Below are 23,755 nucleotides of genomic sequence, written 5' to 3' on the forward strand. Positions count from 1 at the left end.
TTCCTGCGGTGGCAGGGGAAAGTGCCAGGATGGGTGGGTGGGTTGTAGGGGGGCGTGGACCTGACCAGGTAGTCACGAAGGGAACGGTCTTTGCGGAAGGCGGAAAGGGGTGGGGAGGGAAATATATCCCTGGTGGTAGGGTCTTTTTGGAGGTGGCGGAAATGTCAGTGGATAATTTGGTTTATGCGATGGTTGGTAGGGTGGAATGTGAGTTCTGTGGTGGAACTGGTCCTCCTGGGAGCAGATACGGCGGAGGCGGAGGAATTGGGAATACGGGATGGCATTTTTGCAAGAGGTAGGGTGGGAAGAAGTGTAATCCAGGTAGCTGTTGGAGTCGGTGGGTTTGTAAAAAATGTCAGTGTCAAGTCGGTTGGCAGTAGGAATCTTGATCCTGGTCGCCGAGAACAGGGACTATTCCTCTGACTCCTACCACCAATTATATATGTGTTTCTCTTTTCTGCTCCACATCACTCCCCACTTCTTGAATGTCTCTCTGTATCACAGTACTATCATCTGTTCGCTCATCCTCCCGATAGCCAACACCCTCACCCACATCAGGAGCAAGAATCTGAAACCGATTAGACAAACTCAAGGGCTGAGGCCTCTTCAGCACTACCTCCTGGATCTATCTTCCTGCTTCACAATTCTGATAGCCTAACCTTTGTCAATTCAACAACTTGCAAATTTCAATCCAACTCTCTCAGCTTGGAAACTTGACAGACTTGAAACCAATTCTGCTGAAGTGACTGGTTCCCCTGATCTGAACAACTTGGTTTTCTTGCTAGAAGAAAAATGTTACCTTCTGAACTGAAACTGAATTTTTCTGAACTAAAACTTTGAAATTTCTGTTCCAGAGTCAAAGCTAAACTAGTTGTCTTAAGTTTATGACAGAGAACAAACACATAACAGTGTAATCAGTTCTGGATTAGTGGTGCTGGAAGAGCACAGCAGTTCAGGCAGCATCCAAGGAGCAGCGAAATCAACATTTCAGGCAATGGAGGCTCTCTGCCTTTATTCCTGATGAAGGGTTTTTGCCCGAAATGTCGATTGTGGTAGATTCCATGAGGAAACAGGAAAATTGGGATTGGGTGACGTGTAATGAGGCATATTTGATTAGGAAGCTGAAGGTGAAAGAAAACCTAAGGTTCAGTGACCATAATATGACCACAATTTGAGAGGGAGAAGATTGAATCAGATGTGCGGTATTACAGTTGAGTAAACGTAACTACAAAGACATGAGGGAGGATCTGGCCAGAATTGACTGGAAGGGCAGCCTAGCAGGAAAGATGGTGGAGCAGCAGTGGCAGGTGTTTCTGGGGGTAATTTGGGAGGCACAGCAGAAATTCATTCCAAGGAAGATGAAACAAACTAAGAAGGGGACGAGGCAGCCATGGCTGACAAGAGATGCCAGGGATAGCATAAAAGCAGGAGAAAGTGAAAACAATGTGATGAAGATTAATGGGAAGCCTGAGGATGAGGAAGACTTTAAAAACCAACTGAGGATAGCTAAAAAAAACCTTAAGGTAGGGAAAGGAGAGTAAGCTAGCTAGTAATATAAGAGAAGATTGGAAGAGTTCTTTTTAGATATCTGAAAGATAAGAGAGGGAGAGGCAAGAGGTGAATATTGGACATTGAAAAATGAGGCTCGAGAACTAGCAATGCGAACAAAGAAATGGTGGAGGAACTGAATAGGGACTTTGCATCAGTTTTCATTCAATAACACCAGCAGAATTCCAGAACTTCAAGAGAGTTGGGGGCAGAGGAGGTGAATGTAGTAGCTGTTAGTAATGAAAGGTGCTGGGGAAGCTGAAAGATCTGAAGGTGGCTCGATCACATGGATCAGATGGACTACACCCTAGATTTCTGGAGGAGATAACTGAGAAGATTGTGGAGGTATTGATGGTGATCAATCAGGAATCACTGGTGTCAGGAAGAACTGTAAAAGAGCTAATGTAATATTTTGTCTGAGAAGGACAGGAGGCAGAAGACAGGAAATTATGGCCAGTTAGAGTGACCCCTCAGTCATTGGTAAGACTTGAAGTCCATTATTAAGTATGAGATTGTAGAGTACTTGGAAGCACACGGTAAAATAGCACAGCTTCATCGAACAAAAGTCTATTAGAATTCTTTGACAGTAATGAGACAAAAGTGGATATGATCTATTTGGATTTCCAGAAGGACTTTCACAAGATGCTGCACACAAGGCTGCTAAATGAGATAAGAACCCATGGTGTTCAGTGTAAGATACTGAAATGAATAGAGGATTGGCAGACTGGCAGAGCACAGGGAGTGGGGACAAAGGGATGTAGCTGGTGACTAATGGAATTCAGCAGGGGTCAGTATTGGGACCATAATTATATATTAATGATCTGGATAAAGGAATCAAGAACACTGTTGTTAAGGTTACAGATGACATAAAGAAAGGTGGAGGGCCAGGTCATGCTGTGGAATTGGGGAGGCTGCAGAAGGACGAGGAGAGTGGGAAAATAAGTTGCAGATGGAATACAATTTAAGAAAGTGTAAGCTTGTGCACTTTGGCAGGAAGATTAGAGACTTAGGCGGTTGTGGAACAGTCTATTTTCTGTAATTACACCAGCACCATTCCCTACCTCTTCCTCCGCTACATTGATGACTGCATCGGCACCACCTCGTGCTCCCATGCAGTGGTTGAACAGTTCATCAACTTCACCAACACATTCCACCCTGACCTAAAATTCACCTGACCATTTCAGACACCTCCCTCCCCTTCCAGTGACTGACTCAACACTGACATCTACAAACCCACCAACCCCCATAGCTACCTGCATTACACCTCCTCTCACCCTGCCTCCTGTAAAAATGCTATCCCTTATGCCCAATTTGTCTGCCTCCACCACATCTACTCCCAGGAGGACCAGTTGCACCACAGAACACAACAGATGGCCTCTTTCTTTAAAGACCACAATTTTCCCTCCCACATGGTTGATGATGCCTTCCAGCACATCTCATCCACCTCCCGCACTTCCGCATTCGAAACCCACCCCTTCAACAGCAACTAGGACAGAACCCCTACGGTCCTCACCTTCCATCCCACCAACCTCCGCATACATTGCATCATCCTCTTCCATTTCTGCCACCTACAAACGGACCCCACCACGGAGGATATGGGCCTCTGGGAAGTAGGACAAAATGGACTAAGGACCTGCACAAAATGACTTCTGTATTGCTAAATTAGATTGCAAAATAACAGTTAATTCTAAATTGCAGCTGGAGACAAAATGGTTCCCAGCACCTATGTGACTGCTTGGTTCCTGTGCCTACATGACCACCTGCAGCTAGTCTCTAAAGCTATATATATATATGGCTTTAGAGACTAGCTGCAGGTGGTCATGTAGGCACAGGAACCAAGCAGTCACATAGGTGCTGGGAACCATTTTGTCTCCAGCTGCAATTTAGAATTAACTGTTATTTTGCAATCTAATTTAGCAATACAGAAGTAATTTTGTGCAGGTCCTTAGTCCATTTTGTCCTACTTCCCAGAGGAAACCCACACTTTGCAAGCTGTGAGTCCTCGTAGAGGAAATACTAAACCACACTTTGCAAGCTGTGAATCTTTGTAAAGGTGACATAAACCATGATGACTTAAGCAATATCACTGGTTCAAGCAACTACCCATGAAGTGATATCATGTATTGATTGGTTGTTACAATGCGATCATGCTCCATGTCTGAGGATGAATAATGTATATAAACCTTATGCAAACTCTGTAAGGTTGTTGGATTCTTTTGATTGCCAAGAAGTTTTCATACTTCTGGGCGAATCAGAATCTGCCAACATACAATAAACGATTACTTGCATATTAGACAAAGAGTCATTTACAAGTATGTTTGTTGACCAATCGTAGAACCGGGAGACCCACAGATCATCATCACCAGAGATATATTTCCCTTCCCACCCCTATCCGCCTTCCATAAAGGCCATTCCCTCCGCGACTCCCTCGTCAGGTCCACGCTCCCCACCAACCCACCCTCCAATGCCATGGCATCAATGTGGACTTCACCAGTTTCCTAATTTTCCCTCCCCCCACCTTATCCCGGAATCAACCTTCCAACTCGACACTGCCCTCATGACCTGTCCTACCTGTCCATCTTCCTTCCTACCTGTCCGCTCCACCCTCCTCTCCGACCTATCACCATTACCCCCACCTCCATCTCCCTATTGCACTCTCAGCTACCTTCCCTCCAGCCCCACCCCCCTCCCATTTATCTCGTCATTCCCTCGGCTCACAGTGTCATTCCTGCTGAAGGGCTTTTGCCTGAACCATCGACTCTCCTGCTCCTCAGATGTTGCCTGACTGGCTGTGCTTTTCCAGCATCACACTTTCAACTCTAATCTCCAACATTTGCAGTCCTCACTTTTGCTCTGTTGTCTAAACAGGGACAGGCCTCGGAAATCTAAAGCATTTCGTGAGTGCTGGTATAGGATTCTCTTCAGGCTAACATGTAGGTTCAGTTGATGGTTTGGAAATCAAATGCAATGTGAGCATATGTTTGAATAGGGCTAGAATGCAACTGCAGGGGTATAATGCTCGGGCTGTGTAAGGCTCTGGTCTGATTGCATTTGGAATATTGAAAAGTATGGGACTCTATCTAAGGAAGCATGTGCTGGCATGAGACGAGGTCCAGTGGAGTTTACAAGAATGATCATAGGGATAAAGGGCTTGTCACATGAGAATCTAGGTCTGTACTCGATGAGCTTAGAATAATGAGAAGAGAAATCTGCTTCAAAAGTTACAGAAAACAGAGGCCTGGGTAGAGTGGACTTGGAGAACATGTTTCCTCTTGTAGGAGTGAGTAGGACCCAAAGGCACAGCCTCAGGCTGAAGGAACGACTCAGGTGAGGGTGGATTTCTTCAGCCTGGGGGTGGTGAATCTGTGGAACTCATTGCTGCAATGGGCTGTGGAGGCCAAGTCATTCAGTGTGGTTAAGACAGAGATCGAGAGGTTCTTGATTGGTAAGGGGATCAAAGGTTATGTGGAGAAGATCATGTCCATTGGATTGAATAGTGGAGCAGACTCGGTGGGCCAAATAGCCTAAATCTGCTCCAATGTTTTATAAAAACCAGCGGACTCAGCAAACAATCCTAAAAATCTCAGCAGTTGAAGGAAAAGGAACTGCAAAGCTTCAGTAAAGATTTAAGAAGCTGATTTGTCTCTCAGATTGAGTTTCTGTAAAAAGGTAGTGTGGAGAAACAGGTTGAAACTTGTTTTGATGTTTGTGTCATGATCTTTTGAACTTTCTTTGATATGCATATAGAATAATTTTTAAATAAAACAAAGCAATATAATTAACTTGCATTGTGTTGTTAAGGAATGTCTGGAGCTATATAGGAATGTATTTCAGTGATTAGCCATATTAACGGACTGCAAAAATTAAACACAGGACCTATCAAGTCAGGCTCCCTTGTGGAATCTAACTTGTCCAGTCTAACCATTAGTTGGGATTATAAGAGGACCATGATGCTTATTTCTTCCCACACCTCCCCCCCCCCCCCCAAAAAAAAATGGATTGACATAAGAATATCAAAAATTTCCATCACTCTCTACTGAAGTCAGGGATATAATTCTGGGATATTCATAGCCCTCCAGATCTACATTAGGAATGGTTAGAGCATGATCAACTTTTTCGTGGAAATATGGGCATCGCTGGCCAGGACAATATTTATTACCTGTATCTAAATTGCTCCTCCAAAAGTGGAAGAATGATAAATGTGGAAAAACTGCTGTAAATCATGGTGAGTTGGTGGTAATTGAATCCAAAACATGTTAATCAATCAATGTGATGGAGATTTCATTTGGAATGCATATGCCTAAACAACTTTCCATCATTTCACTTTAAGCTTTACCTTTCTGGCGCAGGCTAAGCCCATGTATCCTCTCCTGCAGGCACACACATTCGGTCTGATGCACTTACTTCCAAACAAGCATTTCTGCTCACAGATAGCTGGAAAGATAATCAAGCATGAATATGAAGCCAAATTTCCACATTTAAGATGGTTACTTATCCAACTAAATAGGAAGATATGAAATAACATTTTCTGCTGACATGCAAACATGTAATACATGTTCTGCAATTATCTCAGTATAACAATCACTAAAGAGAACCCTGATTAATATTCATTTCTGTGCTTGGGGTACATCAGTTAGTTGTGGTGTTTCTACCACTGCTTGGTTGACAAACTGATGATTAAATATAATCATTGACACAATTGGCTATTTGTTTTATAGAGATATCAGATCATCTAGTCTTATCACCTTCTACTTATTGATTGGATAGCCATGCTGTTGCTCTATTCTGAATTTACTTATGCCTGTAACAGTTTTGAAAGTGCAAATAAATGGCATTGTTTCCCGGACAGGACCTCCTTCCCCATTTCAAAAAAAAATCTTTTCTTATTTAGTGTTACTAGTATCAGCACCTACCAAGAAATCTAGGATTTAAAAATAAAACTTCGTTCATACAAAACATTGTGAGTGGAGAACACAGTACAGCCATTTTAGCTACATGAGGGTAAAGATATCATTCTGTAAGGTAGTGCTCACTTGAATGGTTTTCAAAATGGGTCAGAATCTAGAATTGATTATCAGTCTGTGAGAGGGGTAATCAGGTCCTGTACCAACATTTCATTGTGCTCCCTTTTCATGTACCCTACTCTGGCAGTGGGACGAGGCATAATGCTGCCGGAATATGACTGACACTGACATAGTATCAATAAAAGTTTAAAGTTTTGCCAGAAACGCTTCACCAATATGGAAAGCACATTGTGGAAGAGATGCTCAATGAATTTCTGTGTGTTGATAATGATAAATAACCAGAATATGTTAGAAAAAAATCTAATGAAAATTTCAAAGAAATGTTTTCATAAAATACCGCAGCCTATGTTCTTTCCAAGTCTATCACTACCCTTCCCACCGTTCACAATACTTCCAAGGGCACCAATCTCTGCACATTTTGAAATTTGTGTCCTGTTTCCAGGTCATTAATACAAATCAAAAATTGTAGTGTTCCTTGTCCAGCCCCCTGGGAAATTGCACAAGTTACCTTCCTCCAGTCCTCAAAACTAACCATTCAACACTACTGCTTTTTTTCCACTTCACCAATTTCAGATCCACACTGTCACTGTCCCTTTTTCCATCAAGGTCTATGGCACATTATTGCATATCTTTGAAAGTCCGTCCACACCAGTAGGATAGCAAATTCCAGATTCTAACTGCTGGTTTGATAAAGGATTTTTTTCACAAATTCTCTATTTGATTTATTAAGTGTCTGATGTTAATGGCCCACAGTTCCAGCACTGTCCACAAGTGGAAATATTTTCTCTATATCTAGTCTATCAAACTCTTTTACAATCTCCAAGACCTCTGTTAGGTCATCCCTAATGGTTCTGCTTCTCTTGCTAGTAAATGACATGTTTTCACTTTCTTCAGTACCGTTATAACCTTTAAATACACTGCTTAGAAGTGTTCACATTATGTTAAATTTGTTCTAACCAAAATGACCACTGAGGAGAGAGATTAGAGATATTTCCATTGATTACTTGGCCACAGGAAATGGTTGAGACAGAGACCTTTGCTTGTTAAAGGCATAATTAGGTCAATAGTTGAAACACAGAAAGGTTTTTAACAATGGAGTGTGATTAGATCAGGAATGTTTCTACAACAAGCCTGTTCACACAAAGTAGGCCAAGTGAACCAGTTATGTATTGTAACCTGTGATTCTACAGTTTAGACAAGCTCTGATCCACAAAAAAGTATAGGCAATTTCTCATCTGCAGGGTTTATGCAATCAATTTTAAAGTGGTTAAGCTTCATTTTTTAACAATATAAAGATATTGAAATCATATGTTACAGGGCAGGGAAGTGAAAAGGCAGCAACACTGGCAACATAACATACAATCTAGATCTAGTTACTTACGGATTTGACACAGTACTCCTTCCCAGCCAGGTTGACAGTGACAGGTATTGGCTCCCACACATTCTCCACCATTCAAGCACTTCTGCAGACAGATTGCTGGGTACACAATTAATAACAGAAAATCTGTTCAGTGAAATAGTGTAAACGTCATTTATCCAGCACACTCTGGGAATGGGCAATGCTGGTAAACCATCAACGTCAGGTAATAGAAGGGATACTGCTCAATAAGGTACCTGAATGAGTGGAGCAGAGAGAGCTTTATGGCATCTTGAGGGAGTTAAAATATTATAACACTTCTAGAGTTATAATGCAAAACCAAAAGCATGCATGGTCATGACCTCAGGAAGTCAGTCACATTTTCAATTGGTTTGGCTCATAAACCTAACATCATTAACATAATTCATTGTGCCAAATTATATTACTGAGCTTTGAGGTACAGCTCATAAAAATGGAAAAGTTAGGAGACATAGTTAAAAATCACAACACCAGGTTATAGTTCAACAGGTTTAATTGGAAGCACTAGCTTTCGGAGCGATGCTCCTTCATCAGGTGGTTGTGGAGGACACAATTGTAAGACACAGAATTTATAGCAAAAGTTTACAGTGTGATGTAACTGAAATTATACATTGAAAAATACCTTGATTGTTTGTTCAAATACGAATAGATGAAAGACTCAACAAATAATCAAGGCATTTTTCAATGTATAATTTCAGTTACATCACACTGTAAATGTTTGCTATAAATTCTGTGTCTTACAATTGCGTCCTCCACAACCACCTGATGAAGGAGCGACGCTCCGAAAGCTCGTGCTTCCAATTAAACCTGTTGGACTATAACCTGGTGTTGTGTGATTTTTAACTTTGTACACCCCAGTCCAACACCAACATCTCCAAATAGGTTACATAGATTGACATGTTATGTGTATGTCATTAAGCATCATAGTGGTAGCTCAAGCCAATTTTGGGGGAAATTCCAGAGATTCCGGATAGTGGAATGCCAGATTACAATAATATTACTGTATAAACCTTATGCATTGGTCTGAAATTTCCTCCAATAGGATGTTTTACCTGATGTGGCAATGATTGTTATCTCTCGTACCAAGAATCTGGGCATGGCTATCATCAAGAATTCAACTGATATTTATTACAAACTATTATGTACAAACATGACATTCTTCAGGCATTTAAGTGTCTGGGTTATCATTAAGTTATCATGTTACTGGAAGCCTGCTTCCAATAAAGTGCCGTGCTTCTTGTGATTTGAGATGAAATGCGAGATCTTTATACTCTCACATCAATAGTGAGAAATAGCATGAGAACAAAATCTTAAAGCTGCTCTTGACAATCCAGTCATTTTTCACTGGTGTAGAGAAAAATAATGAGTGACTTGTAAAAGTCTTCAAGGTTGTGACCAGTTTAGTGGTCCATTATTTCCCAAATGTTAATGAGGCTACACTGACAGTTCACATGTTTTAAGATTGTCACAAAAGGATTAAAGGTTAGGGGAATGTTACTGGCATACCAAATTGTTCGATATGGAATTCATTGCTGTAAATTACTTGCTAATGCAAACTTTGTCAAATTCCCCTCCTAAAGAATTTATAAGGAAGAATACTAAATAGAATGCAAAATGAGCAGGTTCATTTAATTATACTAGATGGCTCGTGTACAGAAATAAATTGGTGCATGCTGAATGGACTGAATAATGTCTTTCACTGGTTACTGCATTGCTAAATTTTCAATATCAGTTTCTACCAAACCAAATGCAGTCTTGAAAATCTGAATTAACCTAATCAAATTCCATATTATTTGCCCTCCGACGCATTCCAAGGTGCACTTACGTTGATTGCATCGCTTTCCTTTCCAGCCTGATGGACAGTCACAGATACCTGGGCTCACACACTTCCCTCCATTCATGCACATTGGTTCACAGACACCTGCACAAAGGATAATGTGGTCAAATATTTCAAATTTCAGAAGACCAATGGCCTTCCACCACAGACCGTGAAGCTGCTAGTCCTTTGAAATCTCTCACACTTCCCATTTGATCGGATAGTTATCTGCATTATGTTACTAGGTTGGAACAAAGTCTGTAAAATGAGTGTTTTGAATTGCTAGGATCTGATCTTGCACAGGAGATTGAAATTCTTAGTTAAAGTGTTTTATAGTTTAAAGGCTATTTGTTTTTTTTTCTGCATGTTTCAAGTACAGCCTTTTTAAGCCTGGGTGGTCATTGCTCTGCTGTCGTTTTCTTCACTCCCAGTTCAATACTGCTTTCAGTGACAATTTATCTATGTGAGATTTTTGGAAAAAAAGAGATGCATACCTTTATGCATCTTCAAGTATATACTTTGATTTAACAAATGATAAATGGATCATAATTGCAAGCTATGTGGCAGATCTCATTATCCTAATGTAGTATAGTTCTTAGATAGGAAAGTTCATTTCAAACACTCTAATTAGAGTACATTTGCTGACAGCTTGATCAAAGCCTGAATGGTCATATCTGCTGAACTGGCATTAATCTATTCAATGAAATCTACGGATATTTTGTGGCAAGCTGCCTTCAAAAACTATGGTAAATTCACAGTCACATGTACAGCTGTGCCATGGACAATAGTTACTCATTCAAGTAAATCCTCTTTTCTTGCATTGGAATCGAGTGTTCAACAAAGCTTTGGCAAATGGTCCATGTGAAACCACAACCTAATATATCAACAGGAAATTCACATGCAGTACAAATGTAACTGGAGTCTACCAAAACAGTCCTCTGCTGATTTGCCATCTCGTTTACAACTTTACAGTTGGAAGGTTTATGTAGAAATCCAAATGGATTCCTGACTGATAGGAACTGATAGTATTCAAATGCAGAGTGTTGTGGTTAGTCTTCAGGTTGCAACAGTTAAATGAGTACCTACCCTTTATGCATGACTAGAATGAGAGACAGTCAACACAAGAGCAAAATGATCCTAATCCTAAAGTTTGTTTAGTCAGTAAATGAAGAAGAAAAGCAAATTACTGCTGATGCTTTAAGTCTGAGTCAAACACAGAGAATGCTGGAGAAACTCAGCAAACCTGGCAGTATCTGTGAAGAGAGACGGTTAAAATTTCAAGTCCGGTATGACTCTGCTTCAGAACTGAAAGGTGTTTGGAAAACATCTTTTTATAAATTCGACAAGGAGCAAAGGGGCAGATGTTCAAGAGGCCCAGTGTAAATCACAAATGATGATGAAAGTCATAAAGAGATATAAAATGGGTGCAAAAATAATAAAAAGAAACTACATAAAGCTTTTTGAACAATGCTATATGAGTTTGCATCATACTGGAATAAAAGCAAACTCTACAAATGGAATATGTATGTATTATTGGCTCATCTTTTGCTATTAGCTTCATTGATAATTTTAAACATAGAAGATCACATTTTTAATATTTATGATGATCAGACTCTTAAAAAACTCACTCTTCTGGCATCTTCTTCCCGTATAACCATCAGGACAGGCACACACATTGTTTCTCATGCAGTGACCACCATTCTTACAAGGGGGACTACAAACAGCTATAAAACAGGAGATTATATTTTAATGTTATCATGGGCACTTCCATTCAGACACTCCCTTATGTATAAAAATACATCCTAGACAAAGCAGTACTATTACACAATTATTTAAACAAATTAAAATAAATCTCTGACTTTATAATGCAGATGAATGACGACAGTTCAGAACTGGTCTTGTGTTGCTTGGGTTCAGGTTTCAATGATCCCTTTAAAACTCAGGGTTCAATTGCTGGTAAGTGTGCTGTGCTGACTTTGAAATTCTGAAAGTTTACTATGGAAAGTATCAGGGTTAATTTTGAAGCGTTAATCTTGAGCACGACGACCCGTGAAATAGTTTATTAGCAACGTCACCTGCTTCTTAAAAGGTGGAAGGGTACATTGGATTTGTACAGAATTACGCAATGACTTATCAGCTCTTTTTAATTCCCACTAGCACAACGATATTTGGAAGTGCTGTGCAAGCTGCGTGTTCTGAAACTTGCTGATATGAGAAAAAAAAATCACAAAAGGATAGATAAATATATTTATTCTTGAAAAGAACATAATTGGTTATACACTTCACAAAGAAAGGAAATAGACCTGGAGTTTGTGCTTGGTCACACTTGTTTACTTGGTACAATTCCCCTGATATCAGCATCAACAGGTGCTCACATTTTAAGGACAAACTGTATTCACTGCAGCTTGACTTTCCTGGAAGCAGGACCATCCTTGAGGTACATTGATCATCACTAGCAATTGTTAGAACCATTGCTGATTTTTTTATTACTTTGTTTATTAAACAACTTTTTGGTTTGCAGCTGTGAATGTGAGCTGAGACAGCAGGTGAATTGCAAGTTGGTTTTTGATCATAGGTTTCTACAGATTTTTCAGTTCTGGGAAAGCAGTATGTTTAACCAGGCGATGTTTGGTTATTAAGAGGTCAGTACCTGGGAATTGTTGCTATGAAGTCTGGGAGGGAACATGCTGGTCAAACAGAGGCAAGACCAGAGCTTGTGAACTGATTTGAACTGGGTGTTTCTGAGAGATGGAGTTTGGCTATGGGATGAGGATTTGATGCCTAATCTTCCATTATTAACTGTTGGAAGTTCAGACACTAGAAGCTAAGTTTTAAGTGTTACTGAAACAAAACAGAAATTGCTGGAGAGATTCAGCAGGTCTGGTAGCATCTGTGGAATGATTTTGAATAAATGTCACTGGACCTGAAACTCTAACACTGTTTTCCCTGCACAGATGTTACCAGCTTTGAGTTTCTCTAGCAATTTCTGTTTTCCTTTAAGATTTCCAGCATCCCCGTCCTTTGTTTTTTGTAAAGTGAAAAGGTAGCACTGATCAACATCCTCAGGAAATTATCCAAGAAACAACGATATATGCCTGCGGAACAACACATTGTGAAAAACGATTAAGTAATCTGGCCAGTTTTGTTACTTATTAAAAATAATCTTTCATTGTGTCTGTTTGTCTCTTTTGTTTCTGAGAATTGGGCTGAAAACTGAGGTTATTTGAGTTTAAACCATAGACATTAATTAAATTGCTTTGCTTAATTTTGTTCTGTTAAAATTTCTGAATTGTTAATAACTCAAAATCTTTTGTTTAAGTTACAAACTTGGTATCTGGAATCGATTATTCACAAAGCCCAGTTAGTAAATCACTGGGGTTTAATTTTGAAGAATTTTAAATGTTTTTATTTTGAGTTGCAAATGCAGTGGTTGGGGGCGGGGGTGGTGGTGGTTGCAGGGAGCTGATTTTATTGTGGATAAACTGTGGAGCTGGGAAAATGTTCAGCAAGTCAAGCAGCATCAGAGAAGAAGGGGAGTTGGAGTTTCAGGTCGGAACCTTTCATTAGGCTCTCTCTGCATCGTAACATAATTTTCATTTCTCGCGCCTTTGAGGAAATTTCAAAACTTAAGCTTAAATACTTGGGGTGCAAGGATGCTATTATTTGTATTTTGAAAGATCTTCTGGTACACATTTGTTATGCTGGAGTTCATTATGGTCCCATGAGGGAACTGGATTTTTTTTTCCAAAAAAATTGTTTTCAGTCATTTAAAATTGGGTTTACTTACAACGAATGAATTCATGCTGTGATTTGGTATGTTCTGAAGAAGGATCAGCACATTTGAAATGTTAACTCTGCCCTCTCTCCAGATGCTGCCAGACCTGCTGAGTTTCTCCAGCAATTTCTGTTTTGTTGTTTGTGACTTAGTGTGTTTTTTGGTGTAGTATGTTCATTCCCAGTTACAATTTATCAAGAGACTATTTTTTACAGAAGCAAAACTTTGAAAAAGTTTTAAACTGTAACACTGCATTCGTTCATGGCAGACCTTTGCTGATATGAATTTTGAGCAGAAACCCAGGGAACAACATATATTTGAAAACAAATGAGTATGCTTGAAGTGGAGAGCATTTGAGAAATGATCCTTGATTTTTGCAATAAAATGTTTGGAGTCTGAACTAAATAAAACCCTTGAACAGAATGGCTCAGAATGACTTATTCCAACCCAGATTAAACAGCAAGGAATGCAATGCTTTTTCCCATGTATTTCTTAGTCATTAGATTGTTTGCAGAAACCCAGTGCTTTCAGAATGGTGCATAGTGCTAAATCATAAATAAAAGCCCTTAGGGAGAGAACTTACCACTCTGACAGTGAAGTCCATAGAAACCACGAGGACAAATACATATATTGTGTCGAACACAAGTTCCGCCATTAAGACATACAGGGGTGCAAACAGCTGCAGAAATGAGAAATTAATCAGTATATCAATTAAGAGTTGGGTGACAATATACATTGCATGTTTAGAAAAGCAGAATAACTTCTGTTTCTTAGGTATTTGCTGTGGGTTGGAATGACTTTAAGGAGAATTTCGCATTTCGTTAAATCTTGCAAAAGCTCTCCTTGGAGAGATGTGCAAAAGTTTTAGTTGACAACACAAACATATGTTCATGTGAAGACAAAAATACAGATTTGAAGTTTAACACTCAAGGTTCCAATTGATTTACCTGTTTCACAGGAGGGTCCCGACCAACCATCTTTACATTTACACACGTCAGGGGAAATACACTTCCCGCCATTCTGACAGTGTCTATTACAAACCACTGTAAATAGAAAACAATTGCATTCAATGTGTCCACCGGCACAAAGAAATGAAGGACTTCACAATTTCAACAGAACAAATACTTTCACATGATGTGAAACCCAAGTCCCTTTGTTCCTTACCCAGTTCCACATCCCTGGGATTCTGTTTTCTGTGGGTTGCTCCTAGCATAGGAGGTTTGAGGTTGGAAGTAGTACATTGGCATTGATAGAGAATTGGCTAATGTGCAGGAAACACTGAGTGGGGATAAGGATTTATTATTCGGGTTGGTGATCTGTGGTTTATGGGGTTCCATGTGGATTAGAGCTGGGACTGCAACTGTTTACAATATATATGTTAATGACTTGGAGGAAGGAAGGGGATATACTGATCGGTACAGTAAGTGGAGAAAAGATGGCAATGTAGGGAAATTTAAAGTTGTTCATTTTGGAAGGGAAAGCAAAATAACTATTATTTAAATGGGGTAAACTGCAGAAAGCTGCAACTCTGAGGGACTTGCAGGTACTTGTGCACAGAACACAGACACTAGCACATTGGTGCAGCAAGTAATCAGGAAAGCTGATGAAATGTTGGTTCTTATTTCAAGGGGATTTGAGTATATAAGTAGGGAAGTCTCACTGCACTGCTGGTGAGATTACATCTGGAATACTCTAAGCAGTTTTGGTCCCCTTATTTAACGGAAGATGTTATTTCATTTGGGGGCAGTTAAGTGAAGATTCACAGAGATGATCCCTGGTACTGAGGAACATTCTTATGAACAAAGGCTAAAAAGCTTGTGACAATACTTCCTGGAGTTTAGAAGAATAAGAGGTGATCTTATTGAAACATGTAAGATTCCTAAAAGGCTTGACAGGGTCAATGCTGACAGGATGCTTCTCCTCAAAGTGCACTCTTATTCCAGAGTCTTAGAATAAAGAGGCACCAATTTAAGATTGAGATGAGGAGCGATTTCTTCTCTCAGAATGTCGAGTGTCTTTCAAAATCCTTGCCACAGAGAGCTGTGGAAGCAGAGTTCTTGTGTATACCCAAGGCTTGGGTAGACAGATTCTTGATCAGTCAGGGAAATCAAGGGTTCCAGGGAAAGTGTAGGAAAGTAGACATGAGGAATGTCGGACCAGCCATGATCCTATTGAATGGCGGAACAGGTTGGAGGGACTGAATGACCTAATCCTATATCTGTTTCTTATGATCTTCCAATCTCATTCTTTGGACCTTGATTCCATCTATTCATCTCATTCCCCACTCCATCACCCACCCCCAAACCCCTTCATCAGCATAAATGCCATCATTTCTCAGCTTCTTTTAGTTCCAACAAAGTATCACAGGACACAAAATGGTAACTCTCTTTTCCCTTCACTGATGCTGCCAAAACTATTGAGTTTCTCCAGCAGGTTCTGTCTTTGTTTCAGATTTCCAGCATCCACAGTTTGAGATTTGACTTGATACCTGCGATCTTGACATGTATTAATTAGGAAACTTTTTAAAGATATTAAATAATGTCAGAATGAACAACATTTTCAAGTAGTCTATTCCATAATTTTAGTCTGCCATGAGACAAGGTCTTGCTCGAGCTTTAAGTTATATTGAGCAAATGACCAATACTACTCCTTCGTCGGGTACTCCAGAACAGTCAGATGATTTGTCACAGTGGAGCAAAATGGTTCAGTCCTCACATGTAATAAATATCAGGGTGCCAATTTTTCATGTAAAGTGGATTTAATTTGTACTTGATCCTCTCTTTAATAAAGTCCAACTTACATTAAATGAGGAAATTTTAAGTTTTTAATATGCCAGGTAATACCACGTCAAATAGTACACTTACTTGTTTCACATCTTGGTCCCACGAACCCATAATGGCAGGAGCAGGTATTTCTGGTTATACAAGATCCACCATGTTCACAGGGTGGAATACAGAGAGCTTTATTGAAGAAAAATCATTAGTGCACCATAGCATTAATATGTACATTGAGTTGCCTTATATTTTCATATTTCATCAGTCTCATCAATTTCATTACTGAAAATAGAATAGAAGCTGGATTGTAACTTAATGTCTTGTAGTTTGTGTTGAAACATCTATTTGCTGTCAATCATTAAAGGAATCAATTGGGAGGAAACATTTTTTTCACTGGTTAAATATCAATAGATTAAAATAACGGATACAGTCAGCTGAAGGGAATACAATACAGCCCTCCAGTGTAAGATTTCTGCGAGAGTGAGACAGAACAGATCTTTCCAAAAGATGTTGGGTGACAATATTTAAATCTACCCTGTGATAGCAACAGGGTTTGTTGCAAGGTTTTTGGTAGCTCATTCAAGACAGTTCAATGGTTACTGAAAAGCAATTTCGGGGTATCATGGATAGTTGGAGGAAGAGTTCGGGAGGTTATGCTGGACCTGCAAAAAATTTGTTAAGCCACAGATGGATTATCGTAGTTTTGGAATCCACATAATTAGAGGGATGTGACAGGACTGGAGAAGGTGCAGAGGAGATTTACCTGGATGTTGTCTGAGCTGGAGAGTTTTAGTTCTGAAGAGAGATTGGATAGTCTGGATTGTTTCCCTCAGAACAGAGGAGATTGAGAGGGATCATAAGTGAGACATATACATTTATGATGAGCATAGGTAGGTTAGACAGGAAGAAATGTTTCCACTTGATGGAGGAATCAATGACTGGGTGCAACATTTAAGGGAAAGGTTAAGAGGTTTGGGTGGGGGGGAGAGAATGGGGAAGATTTAGAAGAGATGTTGGGAAATTTGTTTTTCAACCAGACGTTGGTGAGAATCTTAAGCTCGCAGCCTGGAAGGGTGTAGAAACAGAAATCCTCATAACATTTAAGTAGTATTTAGATGGTACTCGGAAGGATGTGGGCCAAGTGGTGGAAACTGGAATAGTTAGATGGGTGTTTTTGACTGGCATGGTCATGATGGGCTAAAGGGACGTTTTCTGTTCTAGAGATTTCTATGACTCTAATGTGACAGAGCAGACCCTATTTTAGGGGTGTTGATTGTGAGCTGTACAGTAGGGAAAGAGAGAGTAGGTAGATGGCTCTGTCATGTTTGCAGTGATAGCAAGCCCTGATAGCTGCCTACTCATTTCTAGCAGTTCTAAGAACAGGACTCAGAACAGACCTGAGGAGCTAGAGAAGTGAGAAAACCACTGGACTGGTGAAAGGGGGCATCATGAGGGGCTCAGAAGAATCCGATGAGGACGAATAGCTCAGTACAGCTGAGAGAATGGGAGTTAGAAAACTACAGCTTAATTGAGGAATATTAGGGCTCAGTGAAAACTCTGAGGCAGTTTCAAGTTTGATGTAATCTGCTATCAGCAAAAAGCTATGATTGTTCCTGTAGTAAGTACTGGAGTTTACTTTCAGAGTCTAAGAGGAACAAACTAGAATAGGAACAGTTATTGAGGCAGTCAATGAAGAGTAATCCCTTGTGAAGTTTAGTAAGATTTGATAATCCATCAAAATTTGGGGCACAAGGGGTGGATGAGAAATTCATGGGACCAGTCTTGATTGCATTTGCTATTGACATGCACCATAGGTCTGATCACTTTATATTGCCTACATTTCCCAGTTAGTTCTGGATATTAAGAAATAATTTGTATTGTAATAGATTGTATTACTGCTGTCATTTGTATTATTTAGACCAGACTGACATGTTATGTTACGATGTTTGTTATGATTCCAGGCAAGGTCGCCAAATTGTTACAATCCAACTTTAGAGAACAGTGACCTTTAAAGTAGACATCAGATGAGATCTAGAGGACTTATTGAAAGAATAAGGTCACAAGGTTCCGTGGTTTCGAACAAAGAACAACGTTCAGAATACACAATTTGACAGCAATAATACCCACCCCTATCCAGGGTAGAATGTTGCATGTTGTTACCTCACATCTTTTGGAATGCTAAAGTAAGAGCAAAGTGCTGGGAATGTGAAATAAAAACTGAAACTGCTGGACAGGCTCAGCAGGTCTGGTCGCATCTGTGAAGAAAGAGGTTAATGGTTCAAGTCCAATATGACTCTTCTTTGAAGAATATTAACTCTGTTTCTCGCTCCACAGATGCTGCAATTACTTTTTGAAATGCTCTGGTCTCTGAATGTTACATTCTCGGAATGCTGGGAATGTATTTCATCCCAATTGACAGAGGAGCAGCAGCATGCATTATCTACAAGGTGGACCTCAGAAATCAAGTTTTCTTTGACACCATCTTCGAAAACCGTGACTATTGTGTTACCATTTTAAAATTAAGTGTGCGATTCAGCCAAGGATGAGGATAGCACCATATGGTCAACATACAGATAGTTCTTCTATAATGTGATGGTGGCGTTCTTGTGCAACCCCGTATTATAGAAAAATTACCCTTTAGAAACAGTGCTTAAAGTATTGGCAATGTATTAGTGTTACAGCCAACAGATGTTTTAAAAGTTTGCGCTTTAGAAAGTATTACCAATTCATCAATCGCGTTGCAGTGAATTCACGTTAATAAAACGCGCATTATAGCAGAATGGCCTGTACACACAACAGAGATTTCTAAACACAGTGTAAGGTTAATACAATTATAAATCCTGGGTAGGCATTTCAGCCATGCAACTGAAACGTCCGTGGAGAAAGCACCCCCCTTTCCCCATGGTTCCTTGCAACAACAACCAGAAGAACCCTGTAGAACATCATAAATTAATGGCAGTGCCATCACCATGTTTCAGGTTAACATTTCAGTCCAATTCACTGACAGTTTAAACACAATGCAAGGCACTTCACTTAATGTGGCAGCTTCAGCCACATTTGGAGCAGTAGCTCTCAGGAGTGTTTCCCCTCCATTATGGTTAGATACCTATTATTTAGGTCTGGTTTGCCAGAATAGGAGTGGATTGTCCTTCTCAGTTTTCCAGATTTAACTGTCTAATTTCAGACAAACTTCAAAACAGGAGCACAAGAGGTATACCCTGGAATTTACCTGGATGAGGCAAGGATTAGCTCAGTCTGAAGAGACTATGTTTGACACTATTGTTTCACAAGTAGCACTGATGAGAAGTTAATGGAAAGTTCTTGCAACACATCTTTACTAAATGGAAGTAAATAAGTATGTTGCACTCGCATGGACAAAACAAAATTGACACATAAATGCTATTGAGGCACTATAATTGAGTGTTCAGATACCTGGCTAAGATTTTATCAATACATTGCCTGTCTGATGAAGTACAGCAGAGATACACCCATATTGAAACAGTTTTTTAAGGCAGGTTGCCTTCATGGATTTGAATGTATGGAAGTTTTGAGAGTTATATGGAATGGAAAGCAGTTGTTGAAATTTTAGTGAAAAGAAAAAGGGTAAAGTACACCTTCAATGCATTCACCAGATTTGGAAGCAGAGATATTCCATTTAAGAATTGTATGAATCTGTCTTGGAATGGATATTCCTCTGCAACCTCTTCAGGCTGCTGCTATATCTCCAGCCACTTCTCATGAAGCCTTTGGTATCTTTAACCTTAAACACAAACTTAAGCCAGTACTGTAGGATGTCTCCAGATCAATTCAGACAACAAGAACATGCCTTTGACAGACCAATGATGTGCTTACTCAGTAGTGGGTGCATGGATCTCATTAAGGTGCTCAGGCAAGGTTACAGGAGAAATCTTGATCATTCAGGAGCTATCCTTTTGAGATCAAAATGTGATGTTATGTTGTATTGCTTGTTGATTTTTTTTCAAAATCAACTTGTTCAGACATGTTATGATACATCCTGGAAAAGATGGGATCTGAACTAAAGCCTCCTAACCCAAAGCCAAGGACACTACCACTGTACCACAAGACCCTATTTAAAGAGATACTGTTCCCTAGGGGCAGTCTCAATATAACAAAATGTAACAAAAAGGGAAAGAAACTAGGGAGGGACTAAATCAAATTAGTGTCAGAGAGGGAGTTAATGCTTCTGTTTTTCTCTTGATTTTCCAAACAAAGATACAATGGGATTCCATGGCTCTCTGTTAAAAAGAGAGAAATTGGAGAGGCAAGAGTTGTGCAGGCTGATAGCTGTTAATATAACCTATAACTTTCAGTAATTCTTGTAATAGCAGTCCAAAGTATTAGCGGAAGTAAAAAAGCTGCCAAATAGGATTCTGTAAATGCTACCAATATTAATCTTGGCTCTCATACTACGTAGAGACCCTGACAGGCATACGAATAGGCAACATGCAACTTGTATCCCTTCTGGAGGTGGACACAAAAAAACCTATTCCTACCATCTTCACAGGTCAGGCCATTGTATCCACGGGGACACTCACATACATCTGGTTTGATGCATTTCCCTCTGTTTTTGCAATCAGGCCGACAGATCGCTAATAAAGACAAGTGAGCATAACATTAGACTTTGTGCCAATAAAACACTCTGCAGTCATTCATTTGTAGCCAATAACATTGCAAATTTAAACGTTTCAAACAAGGACATTTCTTGCAAAACCTCTTTAAACAAAGTAGAGTTCCTACCTATGTGACAGTTATACCCTGTGTACCCAGGCATGCAACGACATGTATTAGGAGCCGCACATTCCATATTCTTTCCACAAGGGTACCTGCATATAGCTAATAAATATCACAGTTGTTAGTTGGGGCTTATTGTTTTTTTAAATGCCACACATGACTATCATTCCTGCAACATTTGTCTGAAAAGTCATTGAGAACAGGTGGCACGATGAAAGAAAATAGCCAGCTGTGACTCAGCTGGACTTTCCGGTGAGAAAATATGTGCAATCTCCTTGGAAGGACTACTGGAAGGGGGTATTCTTAAACGGAGGGGGTGAAGTTGAGCTGTGTATAATCTCTTGGATTGGCCAGAGATCATACTGGACACAGAATTCAGGTGTACATGGGGAAGAGTAGGGCTTATAATCCATTACACATCAATTCTAAGTTAGTTTTAAAATATACACAATTTTACATTTCTGTAGTTTGCAGATACAGAAAACGTGTCTTTCTCATGTTCTGAGACACATCTTACAACAGATGGTGGTCACCGAACAGAAAGGGGCCGAGGAAGAATCGGAACTATGCAAGCACATGATGAGAAAACGTGTGACGGCAATGAGACAGCAATTGAGGATGGTGGGAGGCTAGTGACTGAGGTGGAATTGCATGACAGGGGCTAGACAATCTGCCAGTACTATGAGACAGAATATTCATGTAGGGGTATACAGCTAAAGGTGTGAGATAGGATCATACGAGACCATTGAGAGTGCACACTGAATTGAAAGTTTCTGAAGCAGTTATATGGATTTTACAATTGTTGTACAGAAAGCAACATAACCAACACAGTTGTGAGCTATTTAAACTCTCTTCACAGTCAGTGCATTTTACCTTTGCATATTAAACCATCACCAGTATATCCAAAAGGGCATCGTCCACATTTAAAGCCCCCAAACTCTGTGGGCTCACAGGGAACTCCATTGAAGCAAGGCATGTCAGCACAGGTCTTCTTTTTCTCAGTAGGAACTAACTCATTACTGATGTGGGTGATGGAAATGGCTTGCGATGCTGTCACAGCTCGCAGTGCAGAGGCAGCAGGTCTCCAAAGTGTGGTTGTTTTTTGTAAAACCTTAGGTTGAACAGCAACCTGAGATATGGTTCCAGAGCTTAGAGCTGCAGTATCTGTTATCTTTGAGTCAATGGAATAAGGTAAGCTCAAAGTTGCATATGGCTTATCTGTCTTGAGAGCTGGAGATGGTTTTGCTTTAGTAACTGCTTTCTCCATTGTCACTCTGTCAGTCAAAGGAGTAAAGCCAGGAGTGGCTTTTTGGCTCATTGGTGGCAGTCTAACTGGCCTGTTACTTATTCTTCGAGTGGGAAACCAGTGTTGACGAAATCTTGAAGCAACATGTGGAGAAACTAGAGGAACAGAGACAAAAGTTTACAAATGCATCTGTAATAATTTCAAAAGGATCATTTAAAATGTATCACCATTTGAAATTACAGGAAATTAGTCATCTTTACCATACGGCATTTTTACTCTTAATCACTGAAAATGGGAAAAATTCCATCAGTAGTATCACAATTGCAATTGCAGATGCAATCAAGGTCATTTATGGAAACCTGTCAAAATAAAGTTACTGCATCGTATTGTCAATTCAAACTCACTTTAACCTGGGGATATCCAAGCAAAGACCTGAGGGCAATGTATGATTTAATTAACTGTGAAGATTTTACGTTCTGTTTGCTTTCCCCACTTTTTGTCTGATTCACAGATCAGCTTGTGTTCAGTGCTGCTTCCTCAATGATGGAATAAGTATAGTTTCATCTGTTCTCACATGAAACTATTAAAAATTAATGTTCTACATCTATGGCCCAGCATATTCTCCAAATCCCAATCTACCATGACCATTAAGGAATGGGATCAACCTTAGTCATAGTCAGTATTTTGATTGTTGCGAACAGCTGAAGGGATATGCTGTTTGATATGATATTCCAGTCTTTGGGACATATAGTCTGTATATCTAGCATTAAAACAGCAGTGAAATGCACATCCAGATGACTGATCGAGCTAACTAATGCACAACAAATTGCGGGATTTCGAAAGACTACTCTGATTTTCACATGCACCATGAGTCCATCCCAGACATATACATCAGTAAACCTGACAAAGGAATGTGAACAGTTATCTTTAACAAGTGTGATTATATCAACAATATGAAGACCATTCTTAATGATGGGTCCAAATTTGTATCCATTGGAACAGCTAGTCCACACAACCAGACATTTACTTGAAAACAAGCTAAAATAAATGCTTATAGGACTTGTGTGAAAGCATTGAACTAACGGGTGATATACATGATAAGGCTTATCCTGACATCTCATGGTATTCTGTGTATATTTGGGCTGCCCAAGGCGCACAAATATGATGTCCTTTCATGCCCTATGTTATCTATGGCCACTGCGTACAACAAGAACTGGCCAACTATGCAATTTGCGCAACCGTTCACTGCGAAGGACTCCTTTACAATTGCAAAAACCATGCAGAACTTGTATATTGATAGCAATAAAGTGAAACTGGGTACTGAAGATGCTGGAGATTAGAGTCAAGATTAAAGTAGTGTTGAAAAAGTACAGCAGGTCAGGCAGCATCCGAGAAGCAAGAAAATCAATATTTTGGGTCCTGAT

At 39.8% G+C, this 23,755-nt stretch overlaps 1 protein-coding gene across 6 annotated transcripts in view; it reads right to left on the reverse strand.

Annotated features, from left to right (window-relative positions):
- LOC122551720 (von Willebrand factor D and EGF domain-containing protein-like) overlaps positions 1 to 23,755 on the reverse strand; it is a 279,402-nt gene that overhangs the window by 7,199 nt on the left and 248,448 nt on the right. For 4 of the 6 annotated variants that reach the window (XM_043694080.1, XM_043694079.1, XM_043694083.1 and 1 more), the window contains 10 exons: positions 21,959 to 22,486; positions 21,092 to 21,187; positions 20,848 to 20,943; positions 16,424 to 16,519; positions 14,507 to 14,602; positions 14,143 to 14,238; positions 11,413 to 11,508; positions 9,794 to 9,889; positions 7,954 to 8,049; positions 5,885 to 5,982 (listed from right to left, as the gene is read on the reverse strand). In XM_043694080.1, coding sequence (XP_043550015.1) covers positions 5,885 to 5,982; positions 7,954 to 8,049; positions 9,794 to 9,889; positions 11,413 to 11,508; positions 14,143 to 14,238; positions 14,507 to 14,602; positions 16,424 to 16,519; positions 20,848 to 20,943; positions 21,092 to 21,187; positions 21,959 to 22,486 — 1,394 coding nt within the window. The remainder of the gene's footprint in view (positions 1 to 5,884; positions 5,983 to 7,953; positions 8,050 to 9,793; positions 9,890 to 11,412; positions 11,509 to 14,142; positions 14,239 to 14,506; positions 14,603 to 16,423; positions 16,520 to 20,847; positions 20,944 to 21,091; positions 21,188 to 21,958; positions 22,487 to 23,755) is intronic. The other 2 variants (XM_043694082.1, XM_043694081.1) reach the window with 2 other exon arrangements.

Source organism: Chiloscyllium plagiosum, chromosome 7 (assembly GCF_004010195.1).
Source record: "Chiloscyllium plagiosum isolate BGI_BamShark_2017 chromosome 7, ASM401019v2, whole genome shotgun sequence".
NCBI lineage: Eukaryota > Metazoa > Chordata > Chondrichthyes > Orectolobiformes > Hemiscylliidae > Chiloscyllium > Chiloscyllium plagiosum.